This window comes from Mustela nivalis (genome assembly GCF_964662115.1).
Source record: "Mustela nivalis genome assembly, chromosome: 11".
Classification (NCBI taxonomy): domain Eukaryota; kingdom Metazoa; phylum Chordata; class Mammalia; order Carnivora; family Mustelidae; genus Mustela; species Mustela nivalis.
The window spans coordinates 17,993,552-18,020,140 of record NC_139030.1 but is presented as its reverse complement, the minus strand read 5'-3'; the positions used below and the strand labels follow the sequence as shown (position 1 = coordinate 18,020,140).

The following is a 26,589-nucleotide window of genomic DNA, read 5'->3' as shown; positions in this document are numbered from 1 at the left end:
TTGTTCTGAACAGGACATTTCTCTTCTATGCTCTGCATTTGCAGGTAGCAATCACTTGGAAATATACTATGCCTAAACTCTACCCATTTAACTACAAAGGTGAGGAGAGTATAAGCCGTACAGTGACCCTCACCATGGCCTATTCCCTTACCCTCCATAAGTAGAATAAATGATGTATAAGCTGGATATAATGAGGCTCTGGTTAAGCCTCCAAAGCTGGATCTGTCTAGCTTCATACAAGGTTACGGACAGGCCACTCACCTTTGTGCCTCTTGTTTAGGGCTAGGGATCAGAGCTATTGCCTCACTCTCTGTGTTGCTTATAGAGTCTTAAGTACGCCCTGAAGCTGCCCCACATCAAAATATATAGATCCACATACTGGAAGTGCTAAGAAACTTAGAGCCTCAGTCACACATCACTAGAGAATAGAATTTGTCATCGTCATCATCATCATCATCATCATCATCATCATCATCCTACTTAACAAAATAATCAGTTTCTTAAGTTCCTACCATATGTGGTGTATTGCCCAGTGATGGAATAAAAGAGCCTTAGAACAGTCTGCTTGTGCTGTTGATTGTTAGGGTACCTTCTTATGCTTGCCTTTGCCATCTATTTGACAAGGTAAGTTTAGAGTATGAAAGATCAAATCGGTACAAAGGAGTGCACGCTAAATGGCCTATAAGAGGCATTGAAGGCCTACAGGAGTTTAGAAAAAGGAACGGTCTTTGTAGGATTCCAGATAAAAATGTCAGGGAGGAGGGGTGCCTGGGTGGCTCAGTGGGTTAAAGCCTCTGCCTTCAGCTCAGGTCATGATCTCAGGGTCCTGGGATCGAGCCCTGCCTCGGGCTCTCTGCTCAGTGGGGAGCCTGCTTCCCCCTTTCTATCTCTCTCTGCCTGCCTTTCAGCCTACTTGTAATCTGTCAAATAAATAAAATCTTACCAAAAAAAAAAAAGAAGAAGAAGTCAGGGAGGAGACAGATTTTAAAATGAATGTCAGCCAGAATGCCAAAACTGGACTGGATAGAATGGCGGCAGGCAGTGTGTGTGTGTGTGGGGGGGGAGTGGTCAGAAGGGAATGTGATGGCTGGAGAAGGGACAGGATGGCAGGAATGGCCGAGCCTTCAAGGACAACAAGCAGACCATTGTTCTTTATATGACAAGAGCAGAAGCATTTTTTTAAAAGATTTTATTTATTTATTTGACAGACAGAGATTATAAGTAGGCAGAGAAGCAGGCAGAGAGATTGGAGGAAGCAGTCTCCCACGAAGCAGAGAGCCCGATGCAGGGCTCAATCCCATGACCCTGGGATCATGACCTGAGCTGAAGGCAGAGGCCTTAACCCACCGAGCCACCCAGGCGCCCAGAGCAGAAGCATTTTTAAAAATTCTGGAAGTTGGGATGCCTGGGTGGCTCAGTTGGTTAAGCAGCTGCCTTCAGCTCAGGTCATGATCCCGGTGTCCTGGGATCGAGTCCCACATCGGGCTCCTCGCTCTGCGGGGAGCCTGCTTCTCCCTCTGACTCTACCTGCCACTCTGTCTGCCTGTGCTCGCTCTTGCTCTCTCTCTCTGACTAAATAAATAAAATCTTAAAAAAATAAAAAATAAAAAAAATAAAAATTCTGGAAGCAGGGAAAAATCAGGTTTGACATGTAGAAAAAGATCATCTTTTGAAGAGCTTTGAATGGGGGCATTATTCTTCTTGGTCTTTCTTGAACCTCCACCAAAGAGAGTACTTGTAGTACGGACATTTAAGGACTACAAGTATCTTGATCACAAGTTCGTTTGGGAGGCAGTTCCTTGGTGGATCCCAAAGAATCCTATAGCTTCCCTATACCACAGGAGGAGGGAAGAGGTCTCTGTGGTCTTTGAACAGTTCAAAAGAGCTGTTCCAAAAGGATGCCCAGATATGGCTCCTCAGCTTCTTGCCCAGCACCAAGATGAACTACCCCAAATACATGGAAATCCAGCAGTTCAGAGCCCAGGCAGGTTTCAAGTGGCCTTTTAAAGCTTTCATTTCAGAGTTGCTTCTCCCTCTCTAAATGCATCACTGGCTCTATTAGCCCCAGCGTTGAAAATTTCAACTTGTTTCCACAAATGACAGCAAAAGGCTCTATCAAAAGTGATAGTTTCTTTAGTTCATCAAATCTCTATTCACTGCAAAAACATTATTGTCCTTGTGGTTTGTGCTTTATGATTGCTTTTATGAAGACAGTGAAAAGGCAAAAAATATAGGTGGAAACTCAAATTGACTTTATATCACTAACATTTACCATCTTCAAAAATAGCATGTTAGATTAATGCACTCCTGATTTTAAGGTACCTTTTTTTTTTTTTAAATTGGTCTTCTCTGCACATAATAATTCTGTCAGACAATGGGCTATGGAAGAAAACACTGTATGTGATTTATTCCTGGGGGCTTTGAAGGATAAAAATACTATTTTTATACTAATGTGTCTGAAATATCAGATGAAATATGGTTATAATATGCAAAAGTGTCTTTCAGTTACAGATTTTTTTTTCTTTCACTGTGTTTGTTGTAGGATCTAAGGGAGGAATGTGTAAAGTTGAAAACAAGAGTGTTTGATTTGGAACAACAGAATCGAACGTTAAGCATCCTGTTCCAACAGCGAATCAGACCAACTTCTGATCTGCTCCTCCAGGTATGTGCTTATGTGGAAAACAATCCTTGCTTCTGAAAAGATATTGACAAAAAGTTACTTTAGTTCAAAAGTTTCCAGTATCTCCATAGGCAAGGCATCATACACTGGAACCCAGATTCTTTCCCTTCTCAAGGGATGTCATTAAAATTGAGCCTCTCTTAAATGTATCTTACTTTTGAAAGCTGTGTTTAGATAAAGAAAGATATCAACAAATAATAAACAGGTAAAAGGTACCATCAGAGGTGTCCTCTAGTAAACTAAGTGAAACTGTGGAATGGAGTCGGGAAATAATTGATTACTTTGGGGTCTTATATTAGTGATCTTGCATTCTATGATAAGCAAGGACGGGTTTTATGTGATTTCTTTCTTTATTCAGTGTATTTTATGTTCTTTATTTAAGTACATTTCTTTATTTCATTCTCTCTAATCAAAAATTCTGCTGGGTTTTTTTTCCCTTTCATATCTGTCTTCATGCAGAAATCCTCCTCACACACAATTCTTCCTATATTCTGCCTCAGTGTTTTTCAGGTTCTCCTTGTCTAAAAGCTCTCACTGAACTTTTTCTTGACTTTCCTTCATAACATGCAAAGTTGTGGAAAGTCAAGCTATTGGGATCATTTTGGATGATGTCTCTGACAAAACACCAAAGAATATACCTGACTTCAGGGAGACACATGAATTGGCAAAGGGAGCTGGGAGGCTGATCTTTGCTGTGTCCTGAGGTTTTTTAATCCTGTTAATGTGTATATTTGCTCAAATAAGCTCCCATGAGCCTTGCTTAGAGCCCTTCTTAGGCTAATATACCAAAGGGTAAGTAAGGTTTCACAGTGACAACGTATGAAAACTAAACCCCAGCTGCCTGGCCTGGTTGCCTGAGCAAGAGAGAAGAGACAGAGGTATCCTCTAACCTCTACTGCCCAGCACTGCCACTAAACGCATGGTGCTGAGGAAATAGAAAACTAAATGAAAATTAAGTTTCTATGTCAAACTAGCCACATTGGAAGTGTTGAAAAGCCTCATAGAGACGGCAGCCGCCATATTGGCTGATGCATATGCAGAACTTTTCCATTGCCATTGGAGGTTCTACAGGACAACACTGTTCCTGATGGCTGGGCCAGGGCTGCTCATTTACCACCTGCACTTTGGCATGAACATCTTTCCTTGACTCCTCAGGGAAATAACAAGAAATTGCCATTCATTTCATTGAAAGAAAGATGCTCGATAAAGCCCAACATCAAAAGTATAATTTTCCCCCCAAATTTAAATAAAGCAAATCTCTCAATTGTACAGTAGTTCTCATCTCCTAAATTAACCTCCCCTCTGCTTTATCTGTTAAAACATAAATCATAATTTAGGACTCAAAAATTATGTAGAAAAAAATTGTCTGTTTCTATTCTCTTTCCTGGTTCCAACCACAAGAAGTGTTTGTCAGAGAGAGTCTTGCCTCTGTTAAAAAGTTGTATTTCTTTTTGCTCTCTTATATCAAGATCCAATATTATAATTACTTTCAACAGCTGTTGCATGTTCATGAATTTTTTCCATTTTGCTTGGTTTAACTTCAGGCTTTTCTGGAACAATGTTTAAGGATCCGTAGTCCCTGTTTATGAACCATGATGGCTTATTTCCATAATAAACACATGTGCCATAGATGTTTAAACTTTTTCATTGGCTGTCACAAATTTCTGAAATCCATATCCAAATGGCAGGAAATGGTGTGTACGCTAACAATAGAACTCAGTGTTTATTCACTGGGTATTTTCAGCCAACACACTTTATATTCCTCCCCAAATAGTCTTCTCTTCCAGGAGCCATTCTAATTTAAATAACATTTCTGAAAGATGGGCTGTTAATAGTTCTGTAAAGAATGGTAGAAAGTGGGCTGCTTGTCCTCTACCATCTACAGCTCACAGTCACAGAAAGATGGAGTTGCTGGCTTTTTAGAGGGTCTGTTAATTATGTGGCTTGTGATTTTTTTATTTTCTGGCGGCACAAATACATACTGTGGAGTACTGGCTACAGCAAAAGCAATCGATGCTTGCTTCGCACCTATGGAAGCTTTATAATTATCTGTTGAATGGAATAATGAATAAATGATACAAATTTATTCTGCAAGTTGGTAGTTATTTTGCATACATGTAAGGGAAGTTTATGCCCTCTCTTTTTCTGAACTTTTCCTGTCTCGTGTGCATGCTTTGGGAGGACTCAGTCATGTCATCAAGCCCAGACTATTTGAGGGTGTGGCTTTCAGGCGCAGCCAATCTACCAGTGTACCTGCTCCCAAATATTATTGAACTTACAGCATCTGCCCATAGACTGGAGATTCAGTACCATAGATTTCTAAGTAGTTTTCTGCTTATCTTAGATGCCTTATCTTATCTTAGGTGTCATCTGCTGAATACAGCCTAACAGTTATCTACAATCTGGAGTGCCCTCTTGAAGAGAAATATAGAAAGAAGAGTGTTGAACCCACTGTGATTTTAGGAGATAGCTTGTGAAAAGTAAACAAGAAAATAATTTATAAGAACCAGTCTTTGTCTCTTAAAGATAGTAAGAAGTTGTCACTTGGATATTATTTAGCGCCTTTTTTTTTTTTTGCTTTTTTCCCCTTTTTTTTTGTAGAGGAGAAACAAAAAGTCATAGTTCTATGGATTAGTTGATGAAGTCTGGGAAATTTGCAAAGGGAACCAAATCCATGCTGAGGGGAAAAAAAAAAAAAAAAACAAGGTCTAACCTGAAAATGAAAATCAAGAATGGCACTAATCTTTTGTGGCAATTCCAGTTACTAGAGTGGTATCTCTGAGACTGGGGGTGGTAACAAATCAGAGTAACAAGGCCCTTTGTATTAAAATCAGTGATTTGAGCTAAATTCCAAAGAATTGAGAGGTTAGTATAGCAAGTAAAATCTCAAAGGAATGCTCTTAATGGAACCCGATTCCCTAATTAAACTTATTTGAATCTACTGGCCAGATTAGCCAATGCTCACCATTTCTTCTTATAAATCATGTCAAACAAGACTCAGTTCCTCAAATATAGGCAACTAATAGAGTTCTCCGCTAAGTATACTTTCTTCTCTTACCAGTTGGGTTGAATGCTCACCAAAAATTGAGTCATCTTTGTAACTCATTATGTTTCTGCAAGTAGTATTTATGGCGATTATATCATTTTTAACTACTATATAAACCGATGAAATGCGATACCCAAAGAATTATTTATATAAAACAAAGTTCAGTGCTTCAAAACCATCTATAAAGGCGAGTCACTAAATAAATGTTTATGAGCAAATGAAATATAGGTACCTAACTAAAAAAATTGTGGGAGCTGGAGAATTATATTAAACATAGAGGCATTCTGCATGCAAATTGTTTCCCAAGTGATTTGAAGTTCTTGTTACACTCTTAAGAAAATCCAAAACAAAGACATATGCATAAACAATGCATAAAGCATGTGTTTGATGCCTCTCCCCCACCCAAAAAAGCCAAACAAAACAGACTCTAATAATAGGATCCCTAGGCAAAGAAGTAGCCTTGGCCCTACCAACAGTGTTATTTAAAAATGCATAGTGTTTCCCACATATCAGACACTTTTCTACAGCCTTTAAGGAGCTCACCAATGTCATCTCCATTACAATCCAATGAGGCAGGCAGTATCCTTGCATCCATTTTTAAAATGGGGACACTCAGGCACGAAGTCCCCCAGCTGGTAATTGATCGAGTGGGAATCAAAACCAGTGATCCGGCTCAGGTCCCTCCCTTCCACCTCTCTTCTAAGCTCCCTCTGCAGGGAACACAAATGAGGATAAGGAACATTTTTCTGATTCTGTATTCTGACATTTTGATTAACCGAGCCACTTGTGATCAAGTCAGATCAGAGGGCTTCTGCGGTGAAATCTCAACAAGAAGACTACCGTATTTACACAGTTCTGAAAGCCTCTTGATTTGTGGCATCCATGATTTTCCCCTCTCCTGTGGGTTCTGCTTTGGTTTTATTTTAGACACCTCTGTTATCATTATTCTCATAAAACGTAATATTCTCTCTCTCTCTCTCTCTTTTTTTTTTTTTTGCTGAACACAGTTTTTTGTTTTTTCTTTTCCTTCTCATCTGATATTTCAAAGGGTCCTATACCCATATCCTTAGGCCAAGATAGAAAGAAAAGAATGTTATAGTGTAGATTATTCACACAAACAGTTGGGAATCTGACAGCTTAGAACCAAAGTGTAAACATTTGCTGTCACTTCTTAGAGTGCTCTTTGTTTTGAGGTTTTTTTTTTTTTTTGCTTGCTAGTGTTTTGTTTTATGGTATTATTTTATATGAGATGAGAAGACTTAAAAATCCTACTGTACTTCTGATTGATTCTTTTCTTCCCTAAATCTTTATGTTCACAGCATAAATCTATTCATGAGACTGACTTAGCAGGATACGACACAATACACTCCCTTCTCCTCACCTATCCACAAGCCACGAATCTGAATCTCTGAGACTTAACCCAAGTGCTGCCATCTTTCAGGGGCCTTCCAGGGTCAGAGCAGTTCTCCTGGAACTTTCCCTGCACTGAAACTCCTAGAGTATTGATGACCCATCCCACACAGGCCATGGTTCTCTATGGAATTCTGGACTCTTAGTCTCTTGTAGCAGATATGGTGGAGATCATGCAGTGCAGCTGTGAGAACTGGGAATTCCATGTTTCATTTCTCTTAATTTATGATTAATCTCTGTGAGGGCAAGAACTCTGCGGAATGTTGCCTTTTACCTCCCACTGAGGTTATCGCTGCTCATAGTATGTATTCATTGTATATTATTGATGGTTTAGCACTTAATTACATACATTTTTATGGAATAGATTTTTAGCGGGACAAAATTTTGTTTATGGTATATAGCAATCTCAGTGCCCTTATTATTTTTTATTCTAGACTTATTAAGATATAATTGCTGTAACATTGTATAGGTTTAAAATGTATAATAGAATATTTAATATATGTAATTATTATGAAATAATCACCACAATGAGTTAACAGCCAACACTTCATATCCTTGGAATTTTTTTTTCTTGTGATGAGAACATTTAAGTTCTACTTACTTAGCAGCTTTCTAATACACAGTATAGTGTTGTCAACTCTAGTCACCATGCTGTACATTATATATCCAGGATTTATTTGTAACTGGAAGGTTTGACCACCTTCACCAGTTTCCCCTACATTGCCATTCTCAACCTGGGGCAACCACCAATCTCTTCTCTGTTTCTATGAGTTCTGTTTTATTAGATACCTCACATAAATAAGATAATACAGTATTTGTCTTTTTCTGTTGTAGCATAATGCCCTCAACGTCCATCCGTGTTGTCACAGATGCCTGGGTTTTTTGTGTATGACTGAGTAATATTCCATATGTCATACCTTGTCCATTCATGTACAAGTGGATTGTGTGCATATTTGTGTGTGTCTTTATCACATTTTTAATTTCATTCACCTATTAATGAACACTTAATCGATTAATTAATACTGAAATGAACATGAGCTGAATTAGTTAGTAATGAAATGAACATGAGTGTGCAGATACCTCCTTGAAATAATGATTTTGTTTCCTTTGCATATATGCCAAGAAGTTTTTGAATCATATGGTTGTTTTATGTTCAACATTTTAAGGAATGTCCATGCTATTTCCATAAAGCCTGTCACAATTTACACTCCTTCCAACAGTACCTCCTCATCAGCACTTGTTATTTCTTATCTTTAGATAATACTCATTCTAACAGTCAGATGATATCCTGTGGTTTTGATTTGCATGTCACTGGTGATTAATGATATCAAGAGGCTTTCCAAATACCTGTTGGCTATTTGAATATCTTCTTTGGAAAAATGTCTATTCGGGTCCTTTATCCATTTTTAAATGAGGTTATTTGATTCTTGGCCATTGGGTTGTATGAGTTGAGTTTGCTATCTCTGTATTCTAGATATTAACCCCTTATCAGAAGCTTGGTTTGCAAATGTTTGCTTCCATTCCATAAGTTGTCTTTTCTTTTTGTTGATCATTTGTTTTGCTGTGAAGAATCATTTTAGGTTGATGTAGTCTCACTTGTTCCTTTTTGATTCTGTTGCTTGTGCTTCAGGTTTCATATCCAACAAATCATGGCCCAGATCAGTTTCAAGGAGGTTATTCACAGTCTTTGCTCCTAGGATTTTATTGGTTCTGGTTCTTATGTTTAAACCTTAACCCATTTCAGGTTAATTTTGTACGTGGTATCAAATAGTATTTTTGTTTCATTCTTTTGCATGTTAATATTCAATTTTCTCAGCACCATTTATTAAAGACTGTATTTTCTCCAGTGAGTGTTCTTCACTCCTTTGACTATCTTTAGTTGACCATATATACATGGGGTTTTTTAGGGGGGTGGTCTCTCAGTTTTGTTCCATTAATCTGTATGTTTTTATGCCAATATCATTTTATATTGACTACTATGACTTTGTAATATATTTGAAATCTGGAATTGTGATGCTTTCAGCTTTGTTCTTTTTTCTTAAGATTATTTTAGCTACCTAGAGTCCTTTGTGGTTCTAAACTAACTTAGGATTTTTTTTTCTATTTCTGTAAAAAAAGTCACTGAAATCTTGATAGAGATTTTATTGAATCTCTACATGGTTTAGGTTAATAAGGACATTTTAACAAAATTAGCTTCACCAGCCCAAGAAGACAAGATATTTTTCCATTTATTTGTGTTTCCTTCAATTTCTTTCATTAGTGTTTAGTAGTTTCCAGTGTAGAAATTTTCGCCTCCTTGGTTAGATCCATTCCCAAGTATTTTATTGGTTTTATGCTATTGTTAATGGGATTATTTTATTTATTTATTTTTCAGATAATTCATTGTTAGTGTATAGAAATGCTACTGTCTCTTTTTTATGTTGATTTTGTATCCTGCAACTTTACTGAATTCATTGATTAAGTCTAATTGCTTTTTGGTGGAGTTTTTAGGATTTTCTATATGTAAAATCACATCATCTGCAATTAGAGACTGTTTTACTTTGCTCTTTCTGATTCTGATGGTTTTCATTTCTCTTTCTTATCTGAGTGCTCTGGTTAGACTCCCTGTACTCTGTTGAATAAGAGTGGTGAGGGTGGGCACACTTCTCTTGTGCTTAATCTTAGGGAAAAAAAAAATTGGTCACTAAGTACGACATTAGCTTTAAGCCTGTCATATGTTGCCTTTATTATGTAGAGGTATATTCCTTCTGCACCCAGTTTGTTGAGAGTTCTTATTATGAAAGAACATGAAATTTTATCAAGTGTTTTTTCTGTCCCTACTGAGATGATCATATAATTTTATCTTTTATTTTATTAATGTGATGTAGCACTTTTATTGATTCTCATATGCTGAGCCATTCTTGCATTTCAGGGATCAATCCCAGCTGGTCATGGAGTATGATCTGTTTTATGTGCTGTTGGATTATTTTGCAAGTATTTTGTTGAGAATTTTTGCACCAATGTTCATCAAGGACATTGCCTACTGTTTTCTTTTCTGGTACTGCCTTTATCTATCTTTGATATCTTGGTAATCTAGCTTCATAAAATGATTTGGGGAGTGGTTCAGTACTCTCCAATTTTTTTGGAAGAGTTTGGGAAGAATTGGCAATAATTCTTCTTTAAGTGTTCAGTAAAATTCACCAGCAAAAACTCTGGTCCTAGGCTTTTCTTTGTTGGGAGATTTTGGACTATTGATTCAATCTCTATTCATTACTGGTCTTTTCAGATTTTCCACTCATGATTCAACTATAATAGGTTTCATATTTCTCAACATTTTTTCCTGTTTTTTTTTAATAGGTTGTCCAATTTATTGACATATAACCGTTCATAGTAAATGGAATATAATCGTTCATAATGATCTCTTATGATCCTTAGTATTTCTGTGTTATGATTTATAATGTCTCCTCTTTCATTTACAATTTGTTTGATTTGGGTCCTCTGTCTTTTTTTTTTTCATGGCTAATCCAGGTAAATATTTATCAATTTTATTTTTTCAAAGAACCATCTTAGTTGTGTTAATCTTTTGTATTGTTTTCCTGTTCTCTATTTCACTTATTTCTGTTCTAATCTTAATCATTTCCTTCCTTCTGCTAACTTTGGGCTCAGTCTCTCTCTCTCTTTTTTTTTTTTTTTTTAAGTTCCTTGAGATTTAATGTTAGATTATTTATTTGAGATTGTTCTTTTTCCTTGATGTATGTGTTCATCACTGTAAAATTTCCTCTTGGAACTGCTTTTGTGGTGGCCTATAAGTATTGATATGTTGTATTTTCATTTGTGTTTGTCTCAAGATACCTTTTTAGTTTATCTTTTGAGTTCTCCTTTGATCCATTGGTTGTTCGGGAGCATATTGTTTAATTTTCATGTAGTTGTGAATTTCTAGTTCTCTTCCTGTTACTGATTTTTAGTTTCATAGTAATGTGGTCAGGGGAAAAAAAAAAAACTTGAATGATTTCAATATTCTTAAATTTGCTAAGACTTGTTTTGTTGCCTCACATTTGATCTATCCTAGAAAATGTTCCCCATGTGCTTAAGAATAATGTATATCCCGCTGTTGTTGGATGGAATATTCTATGTGTGTTAGGCCTGTTTTGTCCCGTGTGTTGTACAAATCTGCTATTTCTTTATTGATTCTTTGTATGTATGATCTATCTATTGTAGAGAATAGAGTATAGAGGTTCTCTAATATTGCACGCTATCTCTCTGCCTTCAGTTCTGTTAATACGTTTTTTACATATTTGGGTGTTTTAATGCTGGGAGTTTAATATTTACAGTTATTATATATTCTTGATGGATTGACCCCTTTATAATTATATAATGCCCTTATTTGTCTCTTTTGACCATTTTTAGCTTAAAGTTTACTTTGTCTTATATAAATATAGCTACTCCTGCTTTTTTTTTTTTTTCTGGTTTGCCATATTTACAATATCTTTTTCTGTCTCTTTACTCTCAGTCTATGTGTGTCTTTAAAATCAAAGTAAGACTTTTGTAGGCAACATATCATTGGATTTTTTTTTTAAGAAAATCCATTCACCCATTCTAAGTCTTTTAATTAAAGAATTTAATCCATTCATGTTTAAAGTAATTATTAATATCTAGGGACTTCCTATTGCCATTTTGTTGTTTTCTGATTTTGTAGATACTTTGTTCCTTGCTTCTTATCTTGCAGTCATCGTTTGATTTCTTGTAACAATATGCTTTCCTCCTTTATGATATTTTGTGTAACTGCTACAGGTTTTTCCTTTGTGGTTACCATGAGGCTTATATGAAATATTTTATATTTATAATATCCTATTGTAAGCTGATAACAATTTAACTTGGATAGCAAAGAGAAGCTTTATACTTTCTCTTCTCCCCCTCACATTTTAGGTTATTGATGTTACAGTTTCCTTAGTTTTATATTGTATATTCAATAACAAATTGTCCTTATGGTTATTTTCAATGCATTTTCTTTTACTTTAAAACCAGAGTTGTGAGTGAACTATGCACCACCCCTACAATATTAGAATCTGTCTCTAACTTTATATTTATCATTATCAGTGAATTTTACACATATAGTTATATATTTTTACAATGTTAATTAGCATAACTCCACATAAAGAACATCTTTTAGCATTTCTTGTAAGACAGGTTTGGTGGCAATGAACTTCCCCAACTTTTGTTTGTTAAGGAAAGTTTTTATCTCCTTCATTTCTGAAGGATAGCTCTAATAGGTTTAAGTTTTTCTTTCAATATATTTAATATATCATGCTATTTTTCCCCAATTTGCAAAGTTTCTATTGAGAAATTCATCCATGGTTGTGTGGAGCTCCCAGGCATGTGACATGTCACTCTTCTCTTGCTATTTCCAAAATTATCTGTTTGTCTTTGACTTGAAAAGTTAATTATTATGTGTCTCAGTGTAGCCTTTTCATGTCCAACCTATTCAGGATTTTTTGGTCTCATGAATTTGGTTATCCATTTCTCTCCCTAGGTTTGGGAAGTTTTCAACCATTTTTGCTTTGAACATATTTTCTGTTTTTTTCTTTCTCCTTATATTCTCTTCTGGAATTCTCATAAGGTGTATATTGTTATTAGCCCTGTAAGTGCTATAGGTTTTCTTCATCCTTTTTCTTTCCTTTTTTTTTTCTTTTTGCTTCAATGATTAGATAATTTCATATAATATATTTTCCAGTTTACTAATTTTTCTTCTACTTGGTTGAGTCTGTTGTTGAAGCTCTTTGTTGAATTCCTCAGTTATTGTATTCTTCAGCTTTATAATTTCTGTTTTTTTTTTAATGGTTTCTTCTTTGTTGAACTTCTCATTTTGTTTATTTATTGTATCCCTAATTTTCTGTAGTTGACTGTGTGTTCCTGTAGTTTACTAAACTTCCTTAAGAGGATAATTCTGAATTATTTGTCAGCTTATAGATCTTTATTTCTTCAGGGATAGTTATTAAAGCTTTAGTGTTTCTTTTTGTGCTGTCATATTTATCTGATTATGGACCTTGATATCTTTCATTAGTGTCTGTACATTTGAGTGAGTGGTCTCATCCTCCAGACTTTACAGGTTTGCTTTGGCAGAGGCAGTTCTTCACTAGTCAGCTTATCTTAGGTTTCAGAATAGGTCAGCTAGTAACATTCTTGGAAAAGTGGGGCTTGCTATTGGGGTGTCTGTTTGAGTTAGGCACTGTTCTAGATCCTAGATGGGGGGGTGCCACTGGCTAGGAACAGTTGGATAGGACTGCTGGCTTGGTTACCTTCCAAAATGCAGCTGTAGGTTGGGCTCCACAGTTGCCCATATTTGCTGGTCCGGCTTTCTAATTGGGTTGGAGTGGGGGCTGTATACAGCAGTTGAGGAGGCCTGTGAATATGCTTCCGTGGCTGGGAAAGTTGTTATACCATGTTGGTTCTGGCTCAGAATCAGGAAGAGCTAACCACTGAGCTCCCTGGTCAGACAGGATCATCAGCTCTGCTGATGGGCAGAGCTTCTGGCTGGGTTCTCTGAGTGCCACCACAAAGCATGGCTCTACAGTGGGCCATGCAGCCCCCAGTGCTCTGGTTATACTTCCTGGTGGTGAGACAGAGGGCTATACACAGCAGTAGGTGGGGTCATGAACCCACTTCCTTGTCTGGCTGGTGCAGTGAAACAGGTTTCAAGGTTGGCATAACTCACTGATCAAGGACCCAAATGAGGCATAACTGTACACCAAGTTCTCTGGCCAGATGAAGCCACCAGCTGGGCTCTGCAGATGGTAAGAGCTGCTGGCTGACCTCTCTGCTCAAATGCCATTATAAGTGGGATTGTATGATAGGCTACACAGCTTCCCAGGTGCTCTGAGTAGGTTTCCTGATCAGGTGGAGCTGGAAGCTACAGTGGTAATTAGGTCTACAAATGTCCTTGCCTGGCTGGGTGGAGTAGCAGAACAGACCCAGAGGCCAGTACAGCTCATTGTTTGGAGACCAAAATCAGGCAGAACTATATATTGAGTTCCCTGTCCTGATGGGGTCACTATCTTGTCTCTGCAGATAGGCAAAGCCACCAGCTGGAATCTCAGACACCACTGCAGGGGGGAACTTGGACTGCCCAGATCCAAGCACTTGTGGCTGTAAGGCAAGCCCCTCTTTTCTGTCTCCATCTCATCTCCAGTGCCCAAACTCCACAGATTCCTGCAGTCTCCATGGGATGAGACCCAAGTGAACCTCCCAGGAAGAGACCCACAATGCTAGGCAGCCTACATATCCACCTCAGACATTTTTTCTCCCAGTGGAGAAACCATAGGCCCCAAGAGCCATCTTGGGGCAGTGGTCTGGTACCCTTTTGGACAGGTAGCAGTCAGTGTGTGGCTGTTCCTTTTACCCTTTTGATGTGGTCCTTCTTGGTCTCTGTAGTCCAAAGTGGTTCTTCAACCTCACGCCTGTCTTTGGGGTTTTTCAGAGTCGTGTCCTATCCACCGATGTTTGGTCTTCTGGTGAGGAGGACTGAGGTCGAGAACAACCTCTGTCACCATTTGATGTCATTATTGAGGGGGATGTTTCTAATTGCAATAAGATTGTAATCTTAGTTTGAAGACTATGCCTTTTTCTGTCCACTTAGATGTGTTTTTCTATTAATTTCCCTGTTGCTAGGTACCCAATTCATATTTTTAATCCTTTAAAAAATGATTTATTTATTTCAGAAAGAAAGAGCACGAGGTGCAGGGAGGGCAGAGGCATAGGGAGAAGCCGGTTCCCGCTGTGCAGGGAGCCCAGCTCAGGGCTCAGTCCCAGGACCCCGGGATCACAACCAAGGAGAAGGCAGATGATTAACCAACTAAGCCATCCAGCTCCTCTTTAATCCTTTTCTTTATCTTTGAGGAGCAGAGGGCCTTTTTTTGTTTTGTTTTATTTTGTTTAGGCGTTTACACTCCTTGCTACCTTAGAACCTGTGATTGCATAGTGAACACAGCCTTGCAGAGCTACCTGGAACTTGAACTATCCGTTAATAACCAACAAGACATTATCTTCTGCAGGGCATTTGGCCAGTCTGAGAATTAGAAACCTTCTACCATGTTCGATGTTGTTCAAAGTGTGTATTTGCTTTTGAAGAGGTATACACATCTGCTTCTAAGGCACTTTCTAAATATACACAGTTGAAGTGAGACGTGAGATGGAAAGGAGAAGAGGAGACGTCGGAATAACACAGAGTAGTAAGGGAGGAGCAGGTGACTGCACACAGGGCTGGGTAGAATGTGGCACAATGGTTCTTCAGTTCTGGGGGTGGAAACTTTTCATTCGGATGGATCAGTGCCTCTCTTGAGCCACAGCTAAATGGAGTTAGGAGAAGAGGCCAAAAGACAAAGCAAAACAAAACAAAATCCATCCCTATTTAGAATAGCCACTGGGCTTCCCACACTGTTAAGATGCACATTTGCCTCATGAGTTTCTGAAATTGACCAGCTCTTTCCTTGCGAAGCTTACATACCAGGCATAGAGGTGGCCTCTGCTCTGCCCTACAGACCTGGGATCTAATTTAGAGAGACCCACAGGGTGACGGGAGGAGCAGACCAGTGATGTTGGAGGGATGGTGAGTGACACCAGGACCCAGATGGCCGAGTACCACCAGCCGTGATCTGTTATCCTGCAAGATCAGAGGACTTCGGTGGCTTCATTGTGGGCATCTATCGGACCTGAAAACATAGAAGGAATGTGCAGCAGGGACTCTCGCTCATGTCATAAGCCCTAGGAAGGGTATTCACTTGTCTGAAGCACAAAAAGTGGCCTTTCTGAGCGGTAAAGGACACTTTGAAAGATCACACAGCCTCTACAGGGCAAGGCTTTCAATTATTAGATGCCCCACACAAGGTTGGTTTGGGATCAAGTAAGAGCAGCAGAGAATATGGGAAAGAGCCTTCAGGGTTATGGCAAGATGTCATTTCTCCTATCTTCAGCAGGCATCCAAAACCCTCTATAGACTCACTTCACCCTCAATGGCTTCATCTCTCTCTCTCTCCCTCCCTCTTTCTCTCTCTCTTTCCTGTCTTTTCTGACACAAATTATTTACTCTAGCCAAGCAGAAATATACTCCACGGAGCATGACATAGGTTTTCCTTCAACCATTCCATTTTGTATGTCATTCCTGTGTCCAAAATGATACTCCTCCCACCCCATCCATCCACCCCTGCCATTCCTTTTATTTCATTTAATAAACCTGAGGCACCAAAAGTAGTTCAGGGCTAGGAATTGGGTGGTGAATTGTATTTCTTCAACAGCCGTGGTCCACAAGTTCCATGGAGAAGATGGTGATGTGGTGAGGGGCACATGCAAGGTCCTAGGGGCAGCACAGCAGGGACGGGGGACTGCCTACAGCGTATCAGGGGCTTGGGGATGGCCTGACACAGGAGATAATGCCTCCATGTGAGTCTAGAAGGCAGAGTCTACGTTTGTGAGGTAGACGAGGGAGAAGACAAGTACAAGCCAGAAGAAACAACCTGCGCAAGGATGTGAAGGCATGAGGAAGTCTGTCTCTTCCTTCCCACCGTGTTGGATAGCCGTGCACTTTGGAAGGGCTCCAGAAAGAGAATCACACCCCCCACCCCTCTCAGCGTCCTGTGCTCACCTTGCTTAGCAGTTTCCAGCCTGTATCAATATGTCACTTTGTATATATGCTGAATTTGTTTTCATACATATTTGCTTTTCATTCCCAAGTCAGTTGAGGAGTATTTTCTATTTTTGTTTTTTGTCTTTTGTCTATGTAAGACCCAGGCTTCCCAGTCCATATGTCATGTCCTGTCCACATTACGTTGTTATCAGGGGTACAGGTGGTCTGTTATAAGGAAGTCAGGGCGCAACTCCTCGTCTTTATTCACTTGATTTAGCTTTTATCTTCAGAGGGACCAGGGCCTTGCCTTAGTGACCTGTGAATTTTCTCAACACATAACTTAAACAAAAATGAGCCTCAGTAAATGTGGAGTGAATGAAGGACTGAGAGAACCTCTGGGACACATGAAAGGCTTGCCATAAAGGGGGTTAGAAGGAAGTGGCTTCACAAATGAGGTGGCCATGATGGAGGAAGGAGGAGAAGGGAGTGGGCACAGTCCTTAGGGCACTGGGCACAAAAAAGAAGAAAGACTTTGCAATCTTATGTTTAAATAAGTTGAAACAACTGGGCAGCTTAATCTCTTTCTTTAAGACATAGGGTGCGGAGGGAAAGGAAGAGAGAGAATCCCAAGCCGGCTCCACAGCCAGCACAGAGCTGATGAGGGGCTCGATCTCATGGCCCTGAGATCATGACCTGAGCCAAAATCAAGAGTCAGGCACTTCACTGACTAAGCCACCCAGGCACCCCAATCTCTCTTTTTAAGTGAACCGTAGTTTTGTTTTGTTGTTTGTTCAGTGTTCCCATTTGCTTTATCTCTGTCTATTGCCGCTGAGACCTCAGGCTTCCATCTTGGAATTGTTTGTTCCCCGTCGCTATAGAGAACTGTGTTACATAGATATGCCTTTTGCTGAGGAACTGATGTTTCCATATTTTTTCAGAGATACGATTTTTTCTCTCTCCTCTCCTGACCCCCTACCCAAACTTTAAGTTACTTAATGGAAGGCACCTGGCTTCCTACTCACTGTCTTCTCCTAAAACTAGATGAGTCCCAAATATTGCTTTCAAGAGCCCATGGCTATTTATGCATAAACCATCCTCCTGTCGAAGACCGTGAAAAATCTCAAGCCACAAGCCCAGTATGGCAGACTGAAATGCCATAAGGGGCTGAGCCAAGTGAAGCAATAAATAAAAGAGGCTGTGTACTCTGCTGCCAGCACCAGCTCGTGGTGACCACGTGGAAATGCTGATTGCATGTTGCTGTAGCTTTACGTTTTTTAGGAACCTAAATAGAGACTTTTGTGGGCAGCCACTTGATTTTTAAGTATTGGCACCTGATTCAACTATTTTGCAACACCAAGGAAGCCCAGTAAAACATCTGTGGGCCATATTTGGTCTGCAAAATACCTGATTTTCTTTTTTGGCTGTAGAGGTGGTGGATTTACCTTAAAATATGATATCTGTGCTCAGAACACCTGGTACCAGACTGCACAATCATACTCATAGGACAGCCAAAATATGTCACTGTATTCATTGTCTCAACAAAAATTTATTGAGCACCTCCTGAGGACAGAGAGGTTATCATTTAATAAGGAGACAAGTATTATGAAGAAACAACTGTGCGTAGAGTAGTCAATGAAACAGAATATTTACCAGCCAAGGAAGGAGTTATTGACACTATCTGGGATGTGAGGGAGGCCTTCGGAGGTAGTGATCACTAAACTGAGCTTTGATGGATGGATAGGAGTTTGTTAGGGTAACAAGATTCCAGAAGGCAATTTTCAGACTAAACTCGTAACTAAGTTTAATACTGGAATTTACATTTATATTAACCCTACATTCTGGCTTTAGTCAGAACTCTAAAATTACGAAATCGTCTTAACCTGCTTTGGTCTTGTTTGGTCTTCCCAGTCCCAGCGAACCATATCAGATTAACCCACTGAGCTCTGAAGACAAACACCTGTGAGGAGTATAATGCTAATTGACTTCTCTGTCACTATGACCTTCAGCAAGGATCCTTTTTAGCTTTTTATCAGAGAAGAATCTACTTAACCTGAATTAAGAAAACCGATGAAAAATGAAAAGCCCTCTGTGTCGAAGGTTCGTTTTAAGGATTTTAACATTAAACAGAGAAGTTCAAAACCTGAACATAAATCAACATTATACTGAAATTGACCAAGTGATTAAAATGTAAATTCAAGAAATGTACCTTATAGGATGCAACATTCAGGCTGTATATATATTTTTTTATATTTCAAACACATAAGAAAACCTGATGATCCCAGATTTAGTGAATTTCATGCTGTAAATATTTATCACAGTAACCTTAAAAGCTCCCCCAGTAAAAACTGTTATCAAGTATTATATTTTTATGCATTTTGGGTAAATGTAAGGATTTGGAAATGCAAGGGACAAAAAGTACTGAGAAAGGCACAATGATGTTTACCTGGGGATTTGATTATGCAGATTGGAGCATTAATTTCTTGGCACTCAAAGTGGTAGAATGTCCATAGCTATCAGCGGATGTCACACCAGGGAAATCTTATTCCTGGCACAAAAAGATTAAGTAACCCAAACTCTGACATAAAAGACCAGTGTTTCCAGGAGCGAAAAGCAATTTGGCTTTGTTCTATCACTTCTCTTGCCACGAGGGTGCACTTGTCTGAAAACTACCCTGATATAACGGAGAGCTACTTTCTGGAACCAGGTAGCGGTTTGCAGTCGGCCGCAACTATCCAGGAGACTCCAGAACAAGTCTCTAACCCACCAGCCTTCACCAAAAAGGAGTATCATTGAAGTCTTGGCTGCATGGGTCAGGGAAGGGAGGGGACAAGGGGCTATACACCAAAAAGACAAACAGAAGCATCTGGAATTTCTCAGCAAGCCCTACCCACACCATGAGGAGAGAACTTGAGGCAGGTCTGAAGCTCAGTGTAGCTTGGGGTGGTCAGACCCTAGAAACAAATGGGATTGGCCTTCAGTTGTGCCCGGACCCTGGTCTGCTGCCATTGCTCAGAAATAATGCTAGGGCTAGGCTCACAGTAGCTTCCAGACTGGTTAGAAAAACAGAGATAACTATTATTCCCAGGGCAAGGTGCTCTTCTCTCCTGATGATGATCAACGCATGGCTTGTGTCCCTGGCTGGGGGCCCCAAAACAGTGGAGACCAGCTTCAAGGACAAAAGAAACCTCCAGCCCCGTCTCCCACCACTGTCAGACACATATACACAAACAGGCCTCAGTTGAACTTTCCAAAACTCTGATGGAAATCTTTGGGTGAGTGAGGTGGTAGGGTGCCTTTGTGAGGTTGAAAAACCAGGGGTAAGTATCACTGCATCTCCTGTTTATAAAGACGTCTTTATGCAACTCAACTATAGCAGCCTTTCCTGCCTTTTTAGCAGCTTGTATTCTATACCCGGGTCAATTTCTATCAGTTACTTTCAGCCTTGTGTCTCAAAATCAAGAACTAATATAATGCCCACTTTTTCTGCTTTGGGGTCACTTTATACCTCATTAGTAGACAAAAGTCATCCCACTGAATCCTTCCAATAAGCCTGGATTATTATTGCTATTTTATAAACAGGAAATTGAAATTCCTAGAAGCTGCTGCTGCTTCTTAGCCAGGGTCCTTCTGCTACAATGTTTCCTGCCTGAAACATCCTTACCCTCATCTACAACTGCACCTTCCTTTCTTTCCCTGGGCCTGCACATGCAAAGGCTATTACAGTAGCTTTCAACAAATCAGCCAGTTAAAAGGCATTTAAAGGTCTGTTTGGAGTTACCAATGTGCTACACTTTACACAAATTAAGTTAAATACATTTGGGCAGGGGCTTAGGAATCTGAACTATGGGCAACACCATTGTGGGCATAATTTATATTTCCCCGAATAAGGACAATGAATCTAATTACCTAGTAACATGATCAAATGCCTTTCCCTAGAAACATGTTTATGCCAGGGAATAATAGAGTCGGAATATTATATCTCAACTTTCGAGATCGTGTAATCTACCTGCCTTGCTATCTGATCGTTAGATTGATTTGTGCATGAGACAAAGTCACATTGTCTGCTTAGATCAGACTAGAAGTCAGCATCCTCATTTCCAGCATCGTGCCTTTCCCACCATGCTGGTGGGGTAATACATTTGAAATTTACCTAAATTAAGGAAGAAGGAGAGCTTGTCCTGAGAAATGTGCTTGCAGCATAATGGGAAGCTTTGGGAAATGAATGAGCTGGCTGAAATCCTCCCAAGTCCAAGGAGGTATGTGGGAGAGAACCAGAGAGGCTTGGGAAGGGGTGGGAACGGAGACAGTGTGTGGACAGCAAGCAGGAAGACTGCTGAGATCCAAGCTGTCTTGGATTTAAGTTCCCACCCCACCACAGTTTGCTTGGGTGACCTTTGACAGATTACCGAAATTCCTAGAACCTTAATGCATCTGAACAAATAAAGCATAAAAAGGTGCCTAAAATGCCCAGCACATTGCTTGTCACAGAGCTATAGCTGAATAAAAGCTGAGTTCTTTCCCTTTTCTCCCTGTGAGGTTAGTAACCTGGGGCAGGGGGCAGGGAAGGTATAAAAAGTGATGCATTTGCTCAGCATGAGTATTTCTGAGAAACTGCTCTGAGGGACTGAGGTACTAGACCCCAAATAGGTTGTGTCAAATTAGTTTCTCTCCACTCTTGGTTTTTGGGTTGTTTTTCGACTTTCCTAGAAATCTGTAGTTCTGGGAAGTCTCTGGACTATTTAGCTCGAAGTAGATCCTTGTAGGCCTTTAGCTCAGTGACTCAAAGTGAATGTTCAAGCAAGACTATGTGTATGAGATATGCTAGAAATGGATAAGTTGGATATACCCCAAATTCAGCTGTCTAATCTGGTAGTCAGTTTTGAAGGTGAAGGTAGAGGGCATATGGCTGGATCCTGGAATCATTGGAAGAGAAGGCAGTAGGTTTTCTCCCTAGATACAGCGAAAAAATTGCTGATAACCTCCAGATGTCCAGGGACCCTGTGAAGCTTGTCTATTAATTTCCTTAATTAAGAAATGAGTCCTATATTAAGACTGAATTTATAAATGTGATGTGCACTGTGACTGTTCTTCTACCTTTTATTCAACCCCCTTGTGTGGGACACTTCCTATTTTACATCCTTCTTTCTTTCATACCTGTTTTGAGACTTTTGCCAAGTATACTAGAGCCCTGAGTATTCACCTTTGTAAATCAAAGTCCATGTCCCCTTAAAAGAGAGAATTGTTTTCGTTTGTTTTTCCTTTTATGTTCTTTTCCCTTTTAAATAGCTAAATATTAAATCAGAATGGATAATGGATAAAGGATCATATTGCATAATGGGTATATTTCAAGGCAATTTTAATGTGAAGAAAATCAGAATTTCAAAATAGAATGTGTTGTGCATTTTGTTATTAGATGCATACAGATGTTTTCCAATAAGCCTTGCCCATATTTCATTGTTCTATTTGACATTGTTCAAGGCAAGCATTAAGATCTTTGAATTAACGTAAAAACCTTATAATAATATGAGTGCAAGACGCCACTACCATGAATGCTGCAGCAGAATTTGCCATTAAAACACGAAACACTGAAATGAAGGAGATAAGATCTGTAAGCTGATGCCTCTGATGCGAAATTGCCTTCTCATTAACAACCGCATGTCCATTGCAAAAAGGAAACAAAAATTACTCAGCACATGAATTCCGTATCAAAACAGAACGTTTGGGATGTTCATGTGTGCCCTTTGTGCAGCTAGATGGATGGTCCCAATTGATTGCTCACAACGCTTCCAGACTATTTTAGTTGCTGAATTTTGCTGCTCTTCTCTGACCAGATTGCCAAAACACTGAAGGTCCCTGGGACATATTATTATTTTCTGACTCCTCCAGAGCAACTTCCTGATAAAGCTTCATCCTTACCCTAATTAAGAGGAACCATTAAAACCATTATCCCAACGGCTGTGGTCTGTTTCTAGAGAATATTTGCATCATCTATCATCTACCCCCGAGAGAGTCCCTTGTTCACTTTCCCAGTCGATTCTCAGCAATCCCCAGCCCCAGGCACCCACCAGTGTGCTTTCTCTGTCACATCCTGCCTTTTCGAGAATTTAATATAAGTGGAATCGTATAACATATACTCTCTTGTGTCTGACTTATTTTGCTTAACACGTATTTGATATTCATCCGCGTAGTTGCTTGTATCAATTCTACAAATACCTTTGAGTCTTTAATTTGTGATGAGATATGTCATGAGGGCTACCTCAGAGGCACTCATGGAAAATGTTCAGTAGGTTACAAGACTAGCTTTTTGGTGGTAGATGAGTTTATTTCTTGGTTAATAGTTGGAGATATTCCCAGGATTTGGTGCACTTACGCCATGGGAGGATGCATGTATCGTTAGCTGGATTTTAAGGAAAATAGATTAATAAATAGAAAAGTTAGAAAAAGGGCTTTGGGATTAAATACAGCCAGGTTCTACCTCAGTCTTTGCTGCTCCCTAATGTCGTGACTTTGGACAAGTACCTTCACCTCTAAAGTTCCAGTGTCTCCTCTGCAAAAGGAAAAACAAACAAAACCCCACAAAAAAACAGTAACAATGACAACAACAATATTTATCTCTTGGTTGTTGTGTTTGTATGTTTTGAAGTAAGGTGAGATAGCCTAGTACTTTATACATAATACAATGTATTAAACAGCTGATAATAGCTATGTAACTATATTTTTTACCCCATTTTTATACCTCCTTGCCTCTCAATGCTCAGTGCGCTTTTGGGTTTAATGACTTTTCATTGGCTTTCATTCCCAAGCATTTTGAGAATTGTCTTCAGCCACTTCGGATATATTTACATGGTGTTACAATGTAAATATGACCCATTTCCTACTTTTGAAAAGTATTAATAAATTAAATTATTAAAATTAAATTAAAAGTTAATTAAATGATTAAAATTAGAAGTGTAATTGAAAGCCAGCAGTATTTGTATGACATGGAAATTTGCCCATTTTATACATATTCATAAAATGCTACACAAATATCATGGAATACTAAAATGAGTAAAGCTTTGTATAGAAATTTACAATTTGGAAAAGAGACACAGTTAAGTCCCTGCTATTCTTGTGGCAATAACCATTCCAAAAACTAATCTAGCTCTGCCAGTCCTAAGTTGTATGAACTTGGACAAGTCATTCAAATTCTTTAGGTCTAAGGAGGTCAAATGAGGGATTTCACAAGGAAGCAGGAATCGTTTCTGCTGTAGCTTAGGAGAGGGGAGCTAGAGGGAGGAGTGGAATGGGGGTGTGGAGCTCACTGAATGCTGAGTCAGACGAAATAAGATAAAGACGAGCTGTACTCTGTATACTTAGGTTTGAATCCCAATTCTGAAATTTAACATTAAATTTATTGTATCAAATTAGATACTTAGTAGTAGAAAATAAAGTTTCCTCAGCAGAAACAAATTTTTAGGGAAGGTTTGGAAATTTGGAATTTATTGAGCCACCAAAGTAGACTGACATTAGAACACACAAAATTTAGTAACTTTCTTCTATGTCAGTAACAACCAAGTGGAAAATGTCATTAAGGAAAGATTCCATTCCTATAAATAAAAAATCTGAACTACCTAATAAGGCTAATAAGATAGATGTAAGATCTAAGTGAATGAAACAAAATTTTAATTAGGAAAGAAGGGAAGAAGTGAATAGATGGAGATATTATTATATATCCATGAGATGAGAAAAGTCAATGTTATAAAAATGTTAACTCCCCTAGAACCGATCTGAAATTAAATCCATTTCCAATCAAAATCCAACAGAATTTTTTATGAGATTTTTCAAGATGATTATAAAATACACCTGAGAGGGTAAAAATGTTCTCAAAGAACCAAGACAGCTTCAAAAATAAAGAACTACAGAGTGTGGTACGGGAAAATTATCCTGTGATACTTCAGGATACACTAAAAAACTGTAATAATTAGAGCAGTGTGAGTATGAACCAAGAAGGGATAAACTGATTGATGTAAGAGAAGTCTGAGTACAAACTGTTTTTTAAAGATTTTATGTATGTAGGTATTTATTTATTTATTTAGAGCAAGTTGGGGAGGGGCAGAGGGAGAAAGAGAATCACAGACTCCATACCTGAAGAGCCCGACACGGGACCGATCCCAGGACCCTGAGATCATGACCCAACCCAAACCAAGAACTGGGCACCCCATGCCTATTTTTACACGGGAATTTATTTTATGAGAAAGATAGCAATGGGGAATAATGAACTGTGCATAAATGGTTGGAGGACATTTGGCAATCCATTTGAAAAAATAATAATTAGAGCCCATTTTACCATAGAGAAATATAAATTTTACATGAATTAGTATTATAAATGTATAAAAAAACATAAATACTGAAGAAAATGCAGAATATTTTTTTAACCTTAGGATATTTGATGTTTTCTCAAACAAGGTATAAAACCAAGCCATAAAAAAAGAAATACTAAATTTGATTACTTCAAAATTTAAAAATTTTTGTTGGCCACAAGCAGTCCATAAACTTAGGTCAAGAAAAGTAATTAGACTGGGAGGAATATTTTAGCATATATAATAATAAGGGATTAAAATCTAAATGTAAATAACTTTCATGAATTAGAGTTATGAATTTGTTATGAGTTAGGAAAAAGTGGAGAAGGAAGACAAAGAGTGAAAATAGGCAGTTGACAGGAAAGGAAACACACATAGCTGTGAAACCTGTAAAAAGATAATTACCTCACTACTAAGCAGACACTGAAATACGACATCCATTTCTCCCCCAATATACTAGAATAAAAAAAAAATGCACTCATACTAAGTGCTGTCAAAGACTTTGCTGCACACAAAACAGTGTTATTTCAGGAAAGGGATGCAATACCCCTTCTACAGTGCAGATACCCTGGTGTTTCAAAACACATGTGTAAAAGGTGTTTGTAAGAGTGCTATCATTTGCTACATTGAGAACAGTATTATTTCACTGAATGGATGTGATAGCCATTTTGTAATGCATGTAGAAAGGTGTTAAGAAAATGCTAGAGAGAATCATGCACTGTTGTTAAAAATCTAAACTTCATGTATTATTAGTTGAGCACAGCAATTTTTGGTTGGCAGAACACTGGCTGGCAAAACATTGCTCTTGACTCAGCAATTCCACATATCCTGTATTTACAGAAGTCCTTGTTCATCATGTTCAGAGGGTGACATTGTTTTTAATAGCCAGTCAGTAAAAACAGCCTAACTGCCCATCAAAACGTTATGCTACTGGGGCATCTGGGTGGCTCAGTTGGTTAAGCATTTTCCTTCAACTCAGGTCATGATCCCAGGGTCCTGGGATCGAACCCCATGTCGGGCTCCCTGCTCAATGGGGATTCTGCTTCTCCTTCTCCCTCCGCCCCTCCACCCACTTATACACTCTTTTGCTCATGCTCGCTCTCTCTCTCTCAGATAAATAAATGAGATCTTTAAAGAAAAAAACAACTATGCTGAACCCATGCTGTACAGTATTATACAACAAATTCAGTTCATCTCTAGGTACTTACTGCAAAGGATCTCTAGAATATATTAAGTGAACAAATATTTGCAAAGCTATATAGATAATGTGATATCATTTATATTAAATACACACGAAAATTTTACATGAATGTATATATATGGAAAATAGTCTGGAAAGACACATGCCAAATTAAGAGCATTGCCTGCCTTTAGGGGGAGGAATAGGATGAGGGATGACCACGAGACTCTTGTACAATTTGAATTCTTTACAGTGGAAATGTGTCCATATCTTACTTTCATAGTTGAAAAGCACTATTTTTTAAAAGGTTTTATTTATTTATTTATTTATTTGATAGAG

General features: G+C 38.7%; 1 protein-coding gene across 10 annotated transcripts in view; it reads left to right on the top strand.

Annotated features, from left to right (window-relative positions):
- The window catches only part of NCKAP5 (NCK associated protein 5), a 964,712-nt gene that overhangs the window by 773,057 nt on the left and 165,066 nt on the right, over positions 1-26,589 (top strand). For all 10 annotated transcript variants that reach the window (XM_082689272.1, XM_082689269.1, XM_082689270.1 and 7 more), the window contains one exon: positions 2,543-2,662. In XM_082689272.1, the coding sequence (XP_082545398.1) occupies positions 2,543-2,662 (120 nt within the window). The remainder of the gene's footprint in view (positions 1-2,542; positions 2,663-26,589) is intronic.